General features: G+C 37.9%; 1 protein-coding gene across 1 annotated transcript in view; it reads right to left on the bottom strand.

The window, feature by feature from the left end:
* Positions 1-21,258, bottom strand: part of LOC149068341 (apolipophorins-like) — a 112,754-nt gene that overhangs the window by 20,203 nt on the left and 71,293 nt on the right. The window contains exons 16-25 of the mRNA XM_089251851.1: positions 20,611-20,799; positions 19,333-19,585; positions 17,780-17,948; positions 11,673-11,936; positions 8,664-11,536; positions 8,370-8,541; positions 6,319-6,479; positions 4,649-4,829; positions 2,435-2,625; positions 942-1,165 (exon numbers count right to left, since the gene is read on the bottom strand). Of these exons, the coding sequence (XP_089107977.1) occupies positions 942-1,165; positions 2,435-2,625; positions 4,649-4,829; positions 6,319-6,479; positions 8,370-8,541; positions 8,664-11,536; positions 11,673-11,936; positions 17,780-17,948; positions 19,333-19,585; positions 20,611-20,799 (4,677 nt within the window). The remainder of the gene's footprint in view (positions 1-941; positions 1,166-2,434; positions 2,626-4,648; positions 4,830-6,318; positions 6,480-8,369; positions 8,542-8,663; positions 11,537-11,672; positions 11,937-17,779; positions 17,949-19,332; positions 19,586-20,610; positions 20,800-21,258) is intronic.

Raw genomic sequence — 21,258 nt, 5'->3', positions numbered from 1 at the left:
TACCCGGGGAGCCTTATGCGCAGAGGGGCCTCATGACACTAAGATCTGATCAAAATTTTCGAGCGTGAGCATGTAAAGTGGAAGGAGAAAAAATTTATAGCTAGAAAAGGGCCTAAAAAAATTACTTTACCTGAGCTGCGTACCGCATGATAATCATTCATACCTAAGAAATCTTGAAGACTAAGATCTCCGTGATACTTGCCCATTTTTAATTGGTTAATTAATGCGATATTAGGTAATTATAAATGGTGTGTAATTAAGAAGAAATCATGTCATTAAAGAAATCATGTCTTATTTTTATTAACCGACCGGCCGCGGTATCATTACCGCCCCTTAAATTATTGGGTGGCAAAGGCATTGTGGTTGAAAGTTCTGGCTTTCCCTAGTTGGGGTGAGATGCCCCCCCCCCCTCTGCCTTATCAGGAAGAAAATACAACATGAGGTGGAGACTGAAGTAAAAAAAAAAAAAAAATAGGGAGAAATTCGCCATGAGAGAACACAATTTTGGAAAAACCGCCCAAAAAACTGCCACCCGCCAAAGCCAAATTTCCCGCTGAACCGTTTTCAAACCAGCCCAATTTGGCGGGAAAACCACCAATCTGGCAACTCTGGTGTGTGGTTACTGTCGATTCCTCATTGCAGCAGTGGGGCGGGGGGGGGGCGAGCATTGGAAGCAAATACTCTCGAATGACTATTGGACTAGGCTGGACACGAGAGGATGGCCCTAGTAACATACTATGTTAGGAATAAAAAAAAGCAACGGGTTACGATTATTTCTACATTTTTAGCAATATGTGAGCGATTTTACGCACATATTTCTCTGAAATCAAAAATGCATTTTACTTCCAATTTTTGAAATAGGAAACTCAGCAACACTAATTTTGGAAATTATTAAACAGTTAAAAGCGGTTGAAAATGTTTTGAACGGGGACCATACTTACGGAAGTGTATCGTAATATTTCAAAATCATATTGTGAAGCAATTCCGTTGTTTCGTTTGTTTCGTCGTAGAGTTTCTTTATTTCGTCAGTGAAAAACGTTCTCAAAGGATCCAAGATCTTCTGTCTAAAGGCAGTGAACATGGATTTGTACTTTTCTGATAAGGATTGTGGCAAGTAAACAAAGCCAGCATCTGTGAGCTCATCGGCTAGACGATTGTATTTGAACTGAAAGTAACAAAATAAAACGATAACCATTGGAATGAAAGTGTATGCATGCTATGGTAAAAGTGATAAATGTGGTTACTATACATAATAACCGGTTATTATGAGTACTACCAACCGTCATTGGTAAATTTGATGAATTTCTCCAAATCTATCACTTATCACGATTATGCATAGTGCCTTAGCGTCGTTGGTGAATTTGATATATTTCCAATATATATTTGATAAATTTGATATATATAGATTTAGATAGATTAGATGACAACACCAGCCGAAATTTGATGATAATGTTGCTAAATTTTATGAAATAAATCACACTTTTCCAGTTTTATCTAATTGATCAGTGTTTATCACTAAACTTATGATGCAAGAGTTTCTCTTTCAAACTCGCATAGGAAAATATACCGGGTGCATAGGTAATAGCGCTTCTGAGATTTTATTGGTGAACTGTTTATCCTAGAGGCATACTTCCAATTAGGGAAACATCCAAATAAAAGGTAGTACTCAGATTATGTCATTCATGACGCAAGGAGTTGTATACTCATTAACATAAAAATGTTAAATTTTTATACGGACACCCTGTGCTCAAGACTCCAGTTAAAAAAGTTGTTGCCCTGTCGCTGAGATATTTGAGTTCGAAAGATGACGGAAAAAACAGCATTAAAAGCGGGAAAAGCATTTTACCCGCATTTTTTAAGTTTTTTTCCCCCCCCAATTTTCCTACCTTTTTCGAATTCTATTATCTCAGTGAGTATTGCCGTTAGAAATGGAATTGTTTTCGTAGACATCGAGAGAGACAAGGGCGACATCTTTGGTCACACGGGAGACGGTATGAAAAATTCAGCTTTTTATTTTAATAACTATACAACCCCTCGCAACATGAATGACATATCCGAGTACTACACATGATTTGGATACTATTCTAATTGGAAGTATACCTCTAAGGTCAACGAACGATTCGCCACTGAAATGCCATAGGGGGTCATTCAAGCATTACATCAGCATGGAGGGGAAGAAGGGTTTCGGATTTGCTTACTTTTGATGACAAGGGGAGGGGTTTGAATAATGCTTACGTCATCAACCACCCTTTTTTGAAGATGAGAAATATTCTAAGCTGCTGACGGGGGCGTGGGTCAATGTTTTGCTGACATTTGCTGACGGGGAGGCTGGTTAAAAATGACTAAAAATCTGCTGACGTTATACTTGAATGGCCCCATACGCCCTGTAACCCATGCACCCTGTATATATCTATATAGAACAGAAATATCTTACTATCAGATCTCCAAGGAATTCGGGATTGTAATGATTCCTAATATTTATTTTGTTAATTTTTGATCTAATCAGTTCAAACGAATAGTCGAACACGAAGGAACCATCATCATCATCTCTGCTCATCAGCGTCATCGAAATCATGCGAGGTCGCAGGAAATTGATACAAAGTTCAGCTTCACGTGAAGTTTGGCCTGTAACCAGAAGAAAAAAACATGAAATTCAACGAAACTTGCAGGAGTGCGCTATAAAAAGAATCTGAAAATTCATTTGCTTCACTATTGCTTCCCTTAGACCGGCGTTAGCCTGTGAAAGTTTGATAAAAAGATCTTTTATAAAACTTGCACAAATTCAACCAACAAGCGCATCGGTTGCATTCGAGGTAAATACAACCGGTGATGTTATTGGTTGAATTCTCCAAGTTTAATCAAAGAGCTTTTACAAAACTTGAAAACGCTAATAAGGCCAACGGTTGCATTTTCTCGAATGCAAACAATGGCATTACTGGTGAAATTATTCAAGTTTTATAAATGAACTTTTATTAAACTTTTATATTGCAATCCCCTAGGCCGGGATTACACTATAAAATTTTGATAAAAGATCTTTTATGAAACTAGAAAAAAATTCAACCAATAAGCGCATTGGTTACATTCGAGCAAATGCAACAGGTGATCTTCTATGTTGAATTTTTCGAGTTTTATCAAAGAGCTTCTACAAAACTTTTATAGTGCAATCCCGGCTTCAGACTAAGATTGCATTATAAAAGTTTGATAATAGAGTTGGGATACTTCCGTACCCGTCTTCAGTTGGGAGGGGGACTTTGCGAGTGTATATTGAGAAAGCGCCTTCTATCGGTGCTCAATTCTGGTTCAGTAGGGAAGAGAACTTATGTCTATGCCCTTCCCAGGGATCAAACCTGGACCTGATGGTGGCTTTCATGGTGGTATACGAGCATCTTACCACAGTACCACTCGCGCCCCAATAAGCGAAAATAGGTTTTGAACCCACGGGTTTCAGTAGTCCCCCCCCCCTTTCTACTGTCCGCAGACAGTGGGCACAAAAGCTTATAAATTTATCAGTTATCGAAATTTCCATGAATAAGGGTAACAAGTGGTTTTTCGTTAGTTTATGCCGTTCTTTCCCAACTTTTCTCCCATTTTTGGATTCAAATATTTCAGCAAATATTGCACTTGGAAACTTGGATTTTTTGTTGTTGGTCTCACAACTTTTCGTGTTGGGTTTTTGAGAGCACGGGGGTTATATGAGAACCTAGTTTATTTTTTTATGTATACGATTCCTCAAACAAATTTTGAGATTTCAAAGTAATTGTACATTATTTGAAAACTGTTGTGCAATTGGAAGTATGTTTCTAAAGTAAACGGTTGCAGAGATATCTGCTATGCAAATACAAATACAAATACAACGCCACAACAGGCAAATTGCCCAACGAGGTGGCTGACTTAAGAACATCATGGATCCCCGAGCCATTTTTTGGAGGCCCTACCTACTACTGCTACACCACAAATGCACCCTCCCCCCGCGGAACCCCCCCAACGAATCAGTACATGCGGAAATGTGCGTGTACATGTAGTGCAACCTGACGTAAAGTTTGTTTCCGTGTAATGTTTGTTATGTGTAGTGCTGCCATCTGCGACCAGTTTTTCTAACTATGAGTGAAGTGTTATGATTGAATTATTTATCGTTGTAGGACTGTTGCTCTCTGTGGCGAGACTTTTTAACGGGGAGATCGGCTCGCATTTGCGCCTTGAAGTTGGGAACCACAGAAAACCAACTTCAGCCGACCACCACTGTGGGGTTCGAACCCGGATCCTCGCATCGCGAACAATTGCAAACAATTTGGGATAGCCTGTTCAGATGATGTGTTTCCAAACAAAATAAATTGGGCTTAATAATATATTAAGCCCAAAATAAATCAGTGAGGGGGAGGGATTCCTTTAAAAGTTAGAATTTGGTACATGATACTGCACTTACGGCTGTTTTGATGATACAGCTCCACTCATGTTTTACAATGATCATGCATTTCAAAACGCATTAAAAAACATAAATATTGATTGGAATTTAATTCAATAGGTATAATGGTGGTGGTGTGTTTTTTTGTTTTTTTTGAAAGAACACGATACATTCGGAAAAATTCGAAACCAAAGCATCTTTGCAAATAGTTGTCAGAATGTAAGGATAAGACCCCAAAACACTCACCATCATTATCTATGATGATCAGTTTTTCGCAATTTCTTTCGCTATCGTGAAATATTAAAGCGCGCACTTTGGTGTCTTCATTAAACTTTATCTTGACGTCAAATTTGGAAATTTCTTCATGCAAACTTTCATACGGTTTCGGAGCAACATCGAGCCGGAAATCCAGTTTCGGAGGGTTGTTCTGGAGGAAGTAAAACAAAAAATCATGTTTCAAAATTATTTAGAGCAAAATTTACTTTTACGAGTTTATCACTTGTTGTAAGTGACGAGAATCAAAGGAAAACATAAACAACATATTGAATAAAAAATAACATTAATATATTTAACCACTGAGGTTATGAAAGTTAATGGTAGGAAGAAAGTTCATGCAGTAAACTGGGGTGACTTTTTGGTGCAAATAATTGCACAATTTTGGTATCCGTACCGTAATTGTTAAGGTTGTTGGTTCACGCAAATTTTCCAAAAAAACACATTTTCGAACTACTCAACTTTCAAATACTATGAAATTTTCGGTGTTTTTTTTCTACTTGCACTAAAAATATTTTCGAAATATTCAAATATAAACTGCTGGCAGGCATTGCACATGCTAATGTTTTCCCACTAAAATGCTCTTTTCTCGAAGTCTTTTGTTAGATAAGGAACATTTTTTCGGACACCACTCATTCAAATGTCTTGAAACTTTGTGTGTTTCTTAACACTATGGTATTACATACTTTAACACGAAGATTTTTTTAATTAAAATTATTTAAAATAATTTTTATGGCGGCACAAAATGTGGGTAAATTTTGGAAAAGTTGCAGCTTGTTGAAGTTAAAATTCGGTATTTGTGAGCCAATCAGGAAGATGCTACGCCAAAATAAGATGAAACGAAATAAGATGCTGTGTTTCAAAATGTGGCAAATTTGCTAGGTAGTCTGAATGACGTTTATGGCAAACACTGCAGAGGCCTTCTATCTCTAGGAGGTGTTTGATAATCTCGCACGACAGAAGTGAAACTTGCATAGAATAGATGGAACTCATATATTATTTCATTCTTTTTGTCGTTGAGGGAAAGGTTACGTCGTTTCCGTTTCACTTTTTCTGAACGTGCAGTTAAAAATTCGCACCCTACCAAAAGAAGTTTCTCTTCTATAAATACGGAAAGACTTTACATGAGTCGGGCAGCCTATAAGGCTCTCCGAGAAGTGGTTAGGGTTCAATAAACCTTTACACGATATTCCACATACTGTACGAGTTCCAGTGGTGGATCGTGTGGTACTTGGCAGCACACGGTAATAATCCAAATGGAACCGTACTCTTAGCTCCACGCACAATGCACTTGTGATTTTTCTGTTTGTGCAAGTTACACATTCGAGTGGTTCTTACTGAGTAGCAGGATTGATTTGCGAGTATCGAAGCTACAAGTCACTCCGAGGCTTCGCCCCCGTCCCCCTCCGCGTGGCCCAAGAGCTGGGTTGGAGGAGTGCGTTCTCAAATATATTTGACGGTTTACTTGAAAGCCAGGTTCGCTAGAACGGGGTTTGACTGTACTTGAAATATATATTTCTGATAGAATTTTTGTATTAATGATGAAATTATTATACGTATTACCCCTTGTGCATGAAATTCTCATCTTTTTTCCTCGGTGCTTCAAATTCAACGTATGAAAAGTTTCAAACACATCAACTTACTATCAAGAAGGTGAATTGCCTTTCTTTTCTTGAATATTTCGCTAAGAGAATCGATTTTTCTTTTTTGTCATCATTCGTCCATATCCAGTGCATGCCGACTAATACATGTGCATCATTAAAAGCTACTTCCGTTTTATGCTCGAAGTCCAGGTTGTTGTAATCTGACAATGTGAAACCGAAATAAAAATTTACATTACATATACACTGAAAACTCTATATAAAGATTCTCAATAAAAACTGAAGAGACTTATGGTTTAAGGATTCAGCGTTATACAGTTCGTCTGAAAAGTATAGCGAAAATGGCATTCAAAAAAAATTAACACGCGATTATTGAATACCTTTGCAATAATTTTGGAAATGAATAACAAAATTCCAGTTTGGGTTGTAACGAAAATTTTTTCAAAAGTATGGAGAAGAACGTATTTTTCAGCGATTTCCCAAAAAAAAAATTAAAAAAATTTCTGTGTATAAAGTTGGTTTCGACAGTACTCCAGGAATTCTCCAGTACCCCTCCTACGTAGTACGTACGTATTGTAATTTCAGTATAGTAATTTCAGTTTGAAAGAGACTGGGCAACCCCCGACGCTATAACTGGTGTAATAAAATATTAGGCTCCCTTGAATGGACGTAGACTGTTTTTACTTTCGAGGGATCGCTGAGAAAGAGGAGCAAATTTGACCGTTTTCTTCGTAATGGTGGACAATGTCCCCCCCAATTGCTTCATAAAATCATTGGAAAGGCAATTGAAGGCTATAAGTGTCTCAGCGACGTTTACAATCGATCCCATACCCCCCTCTTCACAATAACTCTCGCATCTTCGCGTCTTTTTCACATTCTTATTTTTTTTTTTTAAACACATCATATGCATCGATTTCTTATTCTATAATAAATATACAGAAAGGATGCTAGTACGGTTTTTTGCTAGTCTTTTTTTTGAAAACTACAATAGAATCCGGAGTATGTAATACAATACAAATACAACGCCACAACAGGCAAATTGCCCAACGAGGTGGTTGACTTAAGAACATCATGGACCCCCGAGCCATTTTTTGGAAGCCCTACCTACTACTGCTACACCACACATGCACCCCCCCCCGCGGAACCCCCCAACGAACCCCCAACGAATCGGTACATGCGGGAATGTGCGTGTACGTGTAGTGCAACCTGACGTAAAGTTTGTTTCTGTGTAATGCTTGTTATGTGTAGTGCTGCCATCTGCCCCCAGTTTTTCTAACTATGAGTGAAGTGTTATGGTTGAATGATTTACCGTTGTAGGACTGTTGCTCTCTGTGGCGAGACTTTTTAACGGGGAGATCGGTTCGCATTTGCGCCTTGAAGTTGGGAACCACAGAAAACCAAATTCAGCCGACCACCACTGTGGGGTTCGAACCCGGATCCTCGCATCACGAGTCCTGCACTATAACCACTCGACCACCACAGCGGCAGCAGGCCGGCGGAAGACAAAGGGGCAGGCCGGATGACAGAAAAGCATTATTGGCAGGAGTTCTATAAATGTGCACTTCCACCATATCATCAAAAACATAATTTTAATACTGGAAACCGCTTATATTGCTATTTTGTGACCTCTTGGTACAGGTCAGTACTTTACACATAAATGTATACATAATGTAAATGTTTGTTATGTACTGTACTGACATTTAAAAAATTTATCACAGAAAAAGAAGGTCCAAAAATATATATATATTGCTACGAAAATTGTGTAAATAGTTCTTATTTATCATTTACTACGTCATTTTTCGCCTGTAAATATTCATTATCTTACGTAAAAATGAAGTTTAACAAATTTCTTTCTAAATATTGTCAAATTGGCAACACATTTAGCGAAATTCGGTGCCAGCTCCGATGATTTGGCTACGCTATGGCGCCAAGAGACTAGTCCAGATAGTCGAGATTCTTTTGTAAAAAAAAAACATTTAAAGCATTTTTATTGTTTTTCGATAATCCGTGGCGGCGTCAGTCCCATCCACCTCGGATTATCGAGACTATACTCTACTTTTACTGAAAAATATTGTCTTCGACGTGAAACTCACCTTTATGGTAAAACAATGACTTTATGTTATACTCTCCATCAGTGACCTTTTCACAATGCATTTTAACCAATAAATTGTCCTCCGGATCCGCAGAATAATCTATCGAGAGTTCTCCTTCCAAAAACTGCGCCTTATCTTTGTTATAGTTAGCCACCATATTGATATCGATTGGCTAAGGTGAGGAGGGGTTGGGGAAAATATTTTAAAATCTCATGCATTTTTCAAGTATCAAAGTAAATTTCAGGAAATAAATACTTTCTTTTGAAAAGGAAAAAAATTTTCATAGCTGCTTACTTTTTCGAAAATAGGATGGGAAACTGTAATTTTAGTCCTTTTTGAAGACAATAAAACGATGTCCGATTTAATTTCAATCGTAAGCTTACGGTCCGGGTTTCTTATGGCATCTGCAAGAATTTCAAGCTTGACAGAAGGGGAGATATTTTTGTTGGTTGAGAGAGAAGAGGTGCTCCCGATTGTGCTTTCCACACTAACCTTCCTTGTAGGGACATAAACAGCAAAATACGCATTCCTCTTGTTCTTTTCGTTGAAAACATATTTCACCTCGTAACCGAATTTCTTGTCACCGGAACCAATGGTTGTCAATCGATGATATGAATTGCTCGTATCGGCAGTCATTCTATTCAAAGTCAGGTCAATGGTAGCTCGTTTGTAATTAAGTTGCCATTCGTATTTCTCATTTTCTCCTTTTTTATAAATCGATTCCACGTGTATACAATTTTCATCCTCATTTCTGCATAGCGATATTTTCAGAGTTTGTTTATCTTTCAAAGCGCTAACCCTGATTGTATACGTTCTGATAATAGACTTGAGTTTGAAATAGTAACTAATGACCTTCGATTTCATTTCATTGTTGATGGTCAGTGTTAGAAAGTCCTTTTCGTGGAAAGAAAATACGATTTCGCTTGAAAAACCTTTTTTGCGTTTCTTAATTTCTCCCCTACCAGTTAGCACGTCGTTTGAACCCTTTTTTACATTCAGAGTATATTTCGTTGTTGCGGAATCCGTGTTATGCGTTTTTGTGGAGAGGCGAACGGACGGTACAAGGTTCCCAATCAGATTGACGCTTCCTTCAAAGTCTATAACGCTGCGACTGATCAAAGTAGCATTAAAATCATATATTTTGTAGCTATTGATATCGAAATTAGATTCCATCTTGAGGTCTCCTGAATTACGAAAGTCTGCTATTGCATTCATACTAATCAAGTGAAGAAATTTCAGTGTCGTTTGGAAGTTATGTCTGAATGCGGCATACCTAGATGTCAACTCAACTGCCGTGAGGAAGTTTAACTTTCTACTAGGCGTGGGAATTACACTCGCTTTCAAAGAGTATTTTCCACCACCATACTCAGCGCCCGCACTTATTTCAGAGACAATCTTCCTATGAGCAGAAATCGTAGCGATGGACTTGATAAATCCTGGAAAACCCAGTTTTCTCCGGTAATCAGCTTTTCCTACGTAGCCTGTCATTGCACCCGATTTCAAACGATACTCAGCTGTTAACACCCTGCTTATTTCATTTGAGTCCACTAACAGACCTAAAAATATTTCCTTGCCATCAAACGTTCTATAAGGTGACGTCAGTAAGAGTCCTCCTCCGATTTCCAATTTTTTTTGTTTTTGAGAATATTTGTAAATACATTTTCCCGATAGATCGATTCTGAGCTTTTCGGTGTCGGTTCGTAGGTACCGGAGGAAACTCTCCATCTGCTGATTACTTATTTTGTGTTGGACTAATATAGTCATTGGTTCCACGTTTCCTGAAAAATCAGCCTGTAACTCGTGAGGTCCGTATAACAAATGTTTTCCCGTTTTTCCCGACACCTCAACTTTTATAAAATCAGCGTAATTCAAGTTTGCGTTAATTACTCTTACTCCGTCATCTACCTTCCGTGCTTGACCGCTCAAAGTAATCTTGTGGCCCCCTTCAGTGTTAGAATTTCCCCTTCCTTTAGTATCTAATGAAATTTCGACATTCATGATTATTTCATTTCCGTACACTAATTCACCTGTACCCATTAAATGTTTCTCTTCGCTGTAGGGTACGTCTCCGGAAGTCGCAATATCGACTTGGAAATTTGTTTTTCCGGACGTATGCTCGAATTTCATATTTCCTTTTGCGTATGGCGAGTCCATGATCATTTCGCTTGCGCCATCTTTGTTTAGCATGATTTCAAATTTGTACGCGCCTTTTTGTGATCTGATATTATCCGTGTAACTCGACATTTGAAGCATCTTCTCGTTTCTTTTAATTTTAAATTTTTGTTCTATAGGTAAATTGAAACCGGGAACGACGATAGTCGACTCAAGTTCGTGGAAAAATGTACTTTCATCGCTTTTAATCATATACGCGTAGTCGACATTGATTTCTTTCGCAGTAAATGGTCTGAAAACAACTCGGCCATGGAGAATATTCGGAGCTGTTTCCTTGATTTCGTCTCTGAGTAGAAATATTTTTTCGAATACCGCGAGCTTTACCTCAGCTGTGAGTTTTATAGGTCTTTCGTGCAATCCATTGAAAGATTCGAAACTGACTTCGTTTTTGATGTATTTGTCCAACTCCCATTTCATTCCGATTTCCGATTTGAACTTGGGTTTTTCCGTTAAATCATAAAAAATATTGATAAAAAATCCTTTGTCCAAGTTTAAACGAGGTATCTTGATGTCAAATTTATTCTCGAAATTGACTTCCGTGAACGAAAATACGTTCCCTTCTAATACGCTTGAAAGTTTGGACTCAATCGCTCTACTATCATCTGAAAAATCTTTGCCGTATCGTAGGCTCACGTCACTTCTGAAAAGCTTACCCGGGTTCAAACTGAAACCTAAAGCAATTTTGTTATTAAAATCTGGATACTCTGAAAGCAAAAATTCATTTTCAATATTGAAGTGGACAGGATATCTTTCTACCGGTACTTCGTCTTTCTCCGCGAAAGAACTCCTTATTTTTATGCTATTCAAAGGTCTTCCTTTTGGTTGATAGTCCAGATTCATGTCCAAATTTATACGATTGCCTACTCTCTTGTACGTTCCTTGCAAGCGATGTTTTATGGCAGCAGCGTGGATATTGAGATCAGTGAATAACTCGATTTCAGAATCCCCAGCCTTATCTGAGAGGAAAAAAGGAACTCCTTCTTTGGCGATATTGCCTACAAAAAATATAAATTAAGTTTTGATCACTTGATTATATGTTATACATAAAGTTTTTAAAATAAAGTTCTGAGAGATGATTTGAAAATTGCAGTGTTTTTTGTGAGTACATCGTAAATATTAACTCTGATTTACCTTTCACCAGAAAATCATTTTCAAAACTGGTTGAACCTATGTCAACTGATATTTGCTCTTTCCGCCCTTGAGCAAATACTAGGCTTCCAGAAAACTTGGTTGGATCTCTTTTTCCCATAGTAATCGTAAGTGTTGGCTTATATGCTGTTAAACGAGCTCCTTTCACATCAATCTCGACATCTAAATCAATACCGCATTGACGAATTTTGTTTTCAAGTAAATAGGCTTTCACCTCCAGCTTTTCTTCGGTTAGTAAACTTTCAGCTATGTAAAAACCACACAGGCGTTTATAAGATGAGAATGAAAGTATTGAGCAATATTATATTGATAAATATGCTGCACATAAAAAGAATAAACACGTCGACAGAAATAACGTGTGAGAAAATCATGCGATAAGATTCAATGGTTACTCCGTCCCAACCCCAGGCCAGACGGCAATTATGTCGATCAGACGCAACCCCCCCCCCCCCACACACACACACACGAGAGGAACGGGAGGCCCGGACACCTCGGCCCCAAATCTGACTGGAAAATTCCTCACTAGATTCCTTAACTCTCGAGCCTTTCAAGTAATACATGGCCCGGGTGCGACCGCACGACATCCATAAAATGCATTTATTACATACATATAACCTAAAAATTTCCAATTACTAAAAACACCAAAAAACCCACAAATTTATATACACAAAACAGCAGAAAAAACACAAAAATTTATATAAAATTTACACAGACATTCAAAACTAAAATAGTCCCTCTCTATTTCCTATTTCTTGCTCTTATAGTCTCTCTTCGATAAACTGGGCGAGTACATGTTGTTGCCGCATGGAGCGTCTTCTTTCTACCCTCCTTCCTACAGTTCGAACAATTTGGCTCACTTTGGCAGTTTTTCTTTAAATGTCCTTCTTTTCCACATCATTTACAGCACTCTTGTTCTTTACATCCTGCTGCTCGATGCCCATAACCTAAACATCGAAAACACTGGAAGGGTGTATCGAGATCTCTGGCTCTATACCATCTCCACCCTGCATAAACTCCCTCTTTCAGGAAGCGGATATGATCTTGTTGCTAGACTTCTAGGGTCGCATGCCTCCTTTCCCTGTTTCCTGTTAGTCACGTATTCAGGACAAGACCCTTCAAATCGTTTTGTCCTTGCAATAATCTTAAACATGCGATAAGTCTTAAAATGTGGTTTTCGATTGAATGGTGTTAAGTTGAATTAGAATGTGTTTTTCTTGTTGCTTCTGTCGCGAGGCTGAATCGCGACATATTTCCTACGAAAATATCAAGCATATGATCCGGATTGACGTTGGTCCGCATTTAAATCTATGAATTAATTTCTTAGCATTTCAAATTATATTTGAAATCATTAATCAAACGTCAATTGAAGAAAAGAGTTTAAACAGACATTGGACTGCGATTTGGTCGGGATTAAATCAAATCGACTAATAAAAAAGAAAATTTGGTTGTTTAGTTTTAAAATCAAAACACAAGTGTTGATGTTAATAAAGAGTGTCCCAAAATTCACGCAAGAAGTAATTTTGATAGAAAACACAGGTTTATAATTAAAAAATTTAAATTTCTTATTGATTCATAAATTATACAGTATAGGGTTATGTATAGTATAGGGGTTGCTGCATTTTAGAAATATATGACATCAATATTTGTTATGGGCATCTTTTTCTCAGCCTCCTCGTTGGGCATTTTGTCTGTTGTGGCGTTGTATTTGTATGTGGAATAGCATATCGGATAAAAAAAATGACCTCCGCGGTTTTGCTGCCACATACGCACTCTTTTGCTGAAATTTTACATGACCGTTTTGCATAAATGTGGCTGGATTTCGTTGATACAGCTCTCAATTTCCTCCTTCAAGGCGTGGGTGGTCGTGGGCTTGTTGGCATAAACATCAGACTTCAAAAACCTCAAAATAAAAAAGTCCAACGGCGTTAAAACACGTGATCTGGGCGGCTGATTCTGATCACCAAAACGGGAAATACGACCAGGAAATCACTCACGCAGTAATTGAATTGTTTCTCGGGCTGTAACTGCATGTGGCACCGTCTTGTTGAAACCACATGTCGTCCACACCCATATCTTGCAATTTAGGCACAAAAAACTGGATTATCACGTCGCGATAGCGAGCACCATTAACTGTTATTACCTGATCAAACGCATTCTTGAAGAAGAATGGTCCGATGATACCTTGATGTCCCTGGACTCTCAACAACACTCTCACGAACTACTTCGATGTTTTGCGTCGAAGGACAGCAAGAGTGTTTAAGATCACTAATTGATCTAGTCTCCCTAAATTTTTTAATTAATCTCTTCACAGTTGATGAAGTTAAATCACTATTCCGACCATATTTTGTACGAAAATTGCGAACTGTATAGCTGCCAAACCTTCATTATTTTTGAAATATTGCTCAACAATGAAAACGCGTTGTTCTTTCGTGTAGCGCTCCATTTTAATAACCCTGAACTGTCAGCTGCTTTTTTTTTCGTTGGCAACACTTCGCAGCACAAATGGTGCAGAATTCAAATCTTGCATGAATTTTGGGACACCCTTTGCGTTCTTTGTGCCTGCGTTTGCGTGGTAGGTACCAACATAATGAAATTTGTATCATTGGATTTCGTCTTTGGAATAGCTAAATACGATACCAATGTTGTTTGTTTGCCTCGCGAACTTCGAGATATAAAGTAAAACAATTTCGTTACAAATTCCGACCACAAATATGGGGCTCAGATCGGAAGACGTATGGGGGAACACCGGATTCGTCTAAGCTTCAATCTCTCTGAGAACAAAGACCAGTAAAATGCCGTAAACAATATGATGGAGCGTCTGTGTCCCGCATTACGGGACATGCCTGAAATTTTCATTTTCTGACTTTTATTTATACATTTGTCCCCTTTTTTTTTCAACAATTCTCAATTGAATTTGTACTAATTACTGAAGTCGTGACACATAGCGTTTTCATAATAGAAGTTGTAGGCCTATTATTATAATTATGGCAAACATTATAAATATTCATCTCGCGTATTTGTCACGTGTTCTACGTTCCCTTCCCCGTAATTTCTCAGCAATTTTAATTACGATCGGTGATAGGCAATGTCCCGTATTTTACGGATTATTATTTAAAATCCTGCTTTATACCATATTTCTTCTCAATCAATTATGGTCATTAGATCATTTGAGTATTTTTTCGTGAAATATTATTTATTTTTGTCAACTTCGATTTGTAGCAGCCTCTTTATTTTCACACCATTCAGCAATTTCAGCAGTAATCAGCAAATTGCATTTGAAGCAATAAATTGCAACTTTTGACAAAATTTAGTGATGTCTCGCATTTAGGATAGCAATTTCCTGCATTCTCCTCGATGATGCATGGTGAGCCTAAGTATGAATGTATAATTTTATTTGAGCCCGTATGGATATTACTAATATCAATTACAACGGGTAGATAATTTTATCAAATCTGACTGCGGACCACCTATGTCATCGTCGTGGACCACCTCTGGTCCATAGGTTGAGAAACACTGGTTTATGGAATATCCAACAGGGGAATGCCATTCTCTTTTGTTTTATTTGCTTTGTGGGGAAGAACATCGAAAATAAGTTCTTTACCTACCGAGCCTGGGGCCACCACCATCGAGCTTGTATTACTGGAGGGAGCATCCAGCCGCCGCGACGGCAGCGACATCAAATGCAAGAAAATCACGTGACTGGGGGAAAACAAAGTGTCCGCCTGGCAATTTGCCCATACAGGATTGATAAAGATTTAAAAAAAACGATAGAAAACTCATCTAAAGATGAAAAAAGATTAAATTATTTATTTTTCATTAATACTGGAATAATTTCTTTCATTAATACTGGAATAATTTCTTTCATTAATACTGGAATAATTTCTTTCATTAATACTGGAATAATTTCTTTCATTAATACTGGAATAATTTCTTTCATTAATACTGGAATAATTTCTTTCATTAATACTGGAATAATTTCTTTCATTAATACTGGAATAATTTCTTTCATTAATTCTAGAATTTTTCTTTCGTGAATTTTGGAATTATCTCTTACTTTAATTCTGGAATCACCGCTTTCATTAATTTTGGAATTATCACTTTCATTAATTTTGGAATTATCACTTTCATTAATTTTGGAATTATCACTTTCATCAATCTGAAATTATCCTTCATTAATGCTGGAATTACCGCTTTCAATTATTTTGGAATTACTACTTCATTAATTCTGAAATTATCTCTTTCATTGATTTTGGAGTTATCTCTAATTAATTCTATAATTTTTCTTTCTTTAATTTTGGAATAATCTCTTTCCTTCATTCTAGAATTATCTTTCATTAATTTTATTATTATCTCTTCCATTAATGCTGAAATTGTCTTTTATTAATTTGGGAATTATCGCTTTTTTATCAATGCTGAAGTTATCTCTTACATTAATTCTAGAATATTTTCTTTCATTAACTCTGAAATTATCTCCCATTAATTTTAGAATTATCTCATCGATGCTGAAATTATATTTCTTTCATTTATTGTTTTAAATTCCTGTGGATGCCATAAGAATATAACGGAGGATTGTGTTTGTTTTCACCGAGTCACGTGATCTTCAGAGATGTTGGGGACACCGTTCTCAGGACTGCCAAGGCGGAGACCGCTGACATCATACTCTCTCCAGTATTATAAGCTCGATGCCCACCACCAATGCGCGCGCCACCATGATGTGCGCCTTCATTTCCCACCACTGAGCTATAAGTAAGCTGACCATATTTCCTCGAGAGAAATACGGGACATCGGGATTCTAAATACGGGAAAATACGGGACTTCGCCAATTATCGCCAAAAACGACGCCAAAACCAAATAAAGTTGCCAAATATTGTTGAAATTACGGTAAAATCACAATGGCGGGAAATGATGCATTACTGCAAATTGCAGTGGATTAAAATGTATTCCACGGAAAAAAAAACGTTTACCAAGGCAAATGTGGGAGATTAATATCCCATATATAGTTGTAACTATCATAAAATAATTTGAGTTGAAAAATAATTTCAATCTTCGACTTTAATAAAGAATAAAAATTCAAGTAGGCTTCTTGTGAACGGGAAAAACCGGGACACTTTTGCCAAAAAGTCGGGACGGCCAAAAAAAGAGAAAATACCGGGACTGTCCCGGGAAATACGGGACGTATGGTCACCCTATTATAGCTCAGTGTTTCCCACCGAACTCCACTGGTTGGAAATTGTCGTATGGTTAGGCTGACCATATTTGCTCGATAAAAACACGGGACATTGCCAATTATCGCCAAAAATGATGCCAAAAGTAAGCAAAGTTGCCAACTCGTACTAAAATCACAGAGAAGTCGCCAATCGCGGGAAATGAAGCTCTATTGCAAATTGCAGTGAACTAAAAAAAAAACCGACAGACATATCTTAGATGAATATTCTTATTTGTAATTGTGATTGTCATAATGTAATTTCTGAGTTGGGAAGATAATTTTAATGGCTGGTTTGAAGAATAAAATGGAGAAAAAAAATCAAGTTGGTTTCGTTGAAAATACGTGAAAACCCGGGACATTTTTGCAAAAAAAAAGTCAGTACAGCTAGAAAGACAGAAAAAACCGGGACCGTCCCGAGAAATACGGTTCGCATGGTCACCCTACGTATGGTGATATGACCAGAGTTGGTGAGCGGTGAAGTAGTGTACGGTGCCTTCACTGCCAGCTACATAGAATAAACTCAAGAACCGAATCACCACCGCTTTTACGAACATCAACACAGGCATTCTGGGCCGTATCTGGGATGAATTTGACTACCATATAGATGTGTGCCGCTTAAAGAATAGAGAACACATAAAACTATTATATGTAATGGGGGGGAAAAAAACTTGAAATATCTCAGCTGTTTACGAAGTAATCTCTTCATTCTTCTATCTGTAATACTTTTGGGAAATGTCACTTTGAAATCCGATGATTATTCTTGAATCACCCTGTACATAACTTCTCATTGTTAATGAGGAAAAAATCACCTTTATTCTACGTGACGAGAAAAGAACACTTGCGGACATACGTGGAAGAACGAACAAGTAAGTTTTACTCTTACCTTCGAAATTATAAATTGGTGTGAGGAATTTCACATGGGCATTCCTTGTGTTTGGGTTGGGCTTCTCGATCACATATTCGGCTAAAATCATTTTGGCGTTCGTTTTTTTAACATTTTCTTGCACCGGTTCTGAACCGAAATATAATCTCCACTCTCTTTTCATTTTATTCTACAAGGAAATATAAAATTATTCATAATGTACGGATAAAATATAATGTATCATATTAATAGCTTAAATTTTCTTTTTTTAGGGGGGGTCATTCAAGTATTACGTCAGCATCGATGGAGGGGTTTCTGATTTGCTGACTTTTGATGACAAGGGGACGGGGGGGGGGTTTGGATGATGCTTACGTCATCAACCACTCTCTTTATGAAGATATGAAATATTCTTAATGACATCTTATACCAAATCGTTGCACCAGAAACGGAAAAAAAAAACCTTTCGATAGTTATTGGGCACCTGAACTAACATTCTCCCTAATTGGTAAGTCCCCTTACAGAGCCACTTTAGTGATCTCTAAATGTTTTACGTATCCTTCAAGTGCTCTGGAAATGTGTCCGGGTCGCTTAAGCGCTCTGGAACTGTGCCACGCATCACTTAGGTAATCTGGGAATGTTCCGCGTTTAACTTGAGTGATGTAGAACCGCACTGGGGCCCGCTTAAGTGCTCTGAAACTGTGCCACACGTTACTCGAGGGATCTCTAAATGTGACATGGATCGTTTAAGTGTTCTGGAACTGTGTCGCGGGTTAGTTAAGTGATCTTTGAAAGTGATCTTTGAATGTGAAAGTGATCTTTGAAAGTGATCTTTGAATGTGAAAGTGATCTTTGAAAGTGATCTTTGAATGTGAAAGTGATCTTTGAATGTGAAAGTGATCTTTGAATGTGAAAGTGATCTTTGAATGTGAAAGTGATCTTTGAAAGTGATCTTTGAATGTGAAAGTGATCTTTGAGGCGTACTTCAGTGATCTGAAAATGTGCCACGGGCCACTTAAATGCTCTGGAATTATGCCACGTGTCATTGAAGCAATTTGTAAATGTTCCGCTTAGTTCATTTTTACAAAATTAGGTTGGAGGGGGCAAGCCACATCAGATAACCTTCAGGACCCCATTTGGTCCGCGGGCCAAGGGTTTACCATATATGGCTTAAAGGGTGAGTCGCAATGAATTTAAAAAAAAACGTTGAGTTCTTACCCTTCCAATAGCATTGAAATTAACAGAAATTGATTATAATAACATATAAAAGGTATTTTCTTACGAAATTTTACTTTTTTTTTATAAGTTTTTTTGCATTAAAAAAATAATTATTTTCGTCGGGGGGAGAGGCGCACGAGCTCCCTATGCCCCCCTCTCGCGTACGTTTCTGATCCCACCAATATACGTTAGGAGATAGGGGAGCAGTGCTGACGAAATTTTGCTGACAAGGGGTTGTCAGAAATGGCTAAAAATTTGCTGACGTAATACTTGAATGGCCCCTTACTGTTAAATATATTAAAATATTTGGAATAAAAAGAAATCAGGGATAATGGAAAAAAAATTGTTTTTTGTTTTACCTCTCGATCAGGATAATGCAAACTGAACTTAAAGCCTTTGATTGAATCATCTACTTTGCTTAAACGGAACGAGGCATCCATGGGCCACAGCATGAAATATTCTTTCTTGTTGTCTAATGTGGGCACGTTTATCTCCCCGCAAACTTGGATGCCTGTGATTTTTCCGAAATATTTTGTGCAGTATTTGTAAGTCCTTTTTTGCGGGGTGTTGAAAGGTTTTTCACCATTTTTATCAACAACGTAAACTTCTCGTCTGGAAAATAAAATCGAATATCTAATAAATAGCAATCAAATTTAATTAAAATGATATAAATTGTTGCAGCACGTAATTATTCCGTGCAGCTCGTTGCAAAAGAAAATTATGAAATCCCGAAAGGTCGTCTCTGGACTCCTCTTAACACAACGTAACTCCACGCCACACAACGCAACATTTGTGTCTAGAGCAACAGCAGTTTTTTTGCCTCGCGACATCTCGATTTTGGTGCCTCAAAACTACGGAGCTGTTCATAAGCTCATCGAAAATGTTAGTTCAAGGACACCACGAGGATTCATAACATGGTTTGTTTAGCAGTTAATTGGGCGCGGTAGCCCGGTCGATAAGATGCTCGACTAAAGTACCAAAGCATGTTGAGGTGTCGCGAGTTCGATACCTCGTTCGTCCTTGTCAGAAAACTTTCCTGACACAGGAGTACAAGAAAGAAAAAAACGGCGACTTGACCGCAGCAAAAAATTGCTACCGCAGGGAGTCCCCCATCGAGGGGTTAGCGCACCAACCTCTCGACGAGTATAAAAAAAAAATAAGCCTGCCGTTCGGAATCGGCAATAAATTGTAGGTCCCGGTCTAATTAGCCCTCGTGTGCAGAAAATGACCGTGGTGCGACAAAAATGATCAAATGATGATCAAATAGTAGTTAATTGAACGTGATATTATTCATTCATGTTTTCCAAGTTGGGTTTTACGTGACCGAAGCTTTTCGTGACGATCACAAATAAATCAAGTGGTGGTTTTGAAATGCGAGACGTTTTCCCCGCCAAAATAATTTATTTAATAGCTGAATCGCCAAGTGTGTAGCAGGGAGTTAAGCATTTACTGTGTAATTTGTTCTACTCTGTCTGTGCGTGTTATAATTTTATTTCTCTAAAAACAACACAACAATATGGCAATACACGAAGCTTCGATCGATTTTAGTTATATTTTACTTATATTCAGAAGCTTGCTACTATTTTTAAAATCTTGTGACTGAAAAAAAAATAGAACAATGAAATAAATATTCTTACTTCATATGCAACATTTCTATGTTCGTCCCTTCCGGAAAACCGAACGTCAGGTCAACGCCATGACCTTTTTTGACGTCAATTTCAGACCGCCAAACTAGACCACCACCAGTCGTCGTACGGACTCGGATCGTCGGCTGGTAACTTTCATCAGAAAATATGCTTAAAGACAAGCCAACTGCAACAGCAACGCTGTGGGAAAAAAGATCAATCTGATCAATTCAGTTTATGTTAATAAACTCGTGTGCAAAATTAAGAGAATTCGCACACATTGTCTATTTTCACATAAAGTACTGAACGAAAGGTTCTAATAATGCCACAGAAGAAGTATGCAAATATTCAGTGTCAAATACGTAAGCGTACACGTGCGTGTGGGCGGATCTGTGACCACGGAGGGGATGATAAGGACATGAGGCGTTTCCCACGATTCGAGTGCTCGCACTCCTCGGCGACATTCGCTGTGTTTCTCGCAAGAGTTCGGTAAATTTTACAAGCTATCAGGTGAAATGAGTAGCCACAAACGTGTTCATGACGGAATGAGATGGAGAATCACAAGTGCAGGTGGCTACAAAGCTCGATGTTACGCCCAGTGTCGCCTGCAATTTGTGGAAACCGTTTCAGGACACTGGATCCATATGGAGAAGACCTGGA

This window comes from Pholcus phalangioides, unplaced genomic scaffold (assembly GCF_987345545.1).
Source record: "Pholcus phalangioides strain wild (caught in Gottingen) unplaced genomic scaffold, Ppha-v1.0 ptg000027l_1, whole genome shotgun sequence".
NCBI lineage: Eukaryota > Metazoa > Arthropoda > Arachnida > Araneae > Pholcidae > Pholcus > Pholcus phalangioides.
Note: the sequence above shows the minus strand (reverse complement) of the source record. Positions and strands in the feature narration are given on the sequence as shown.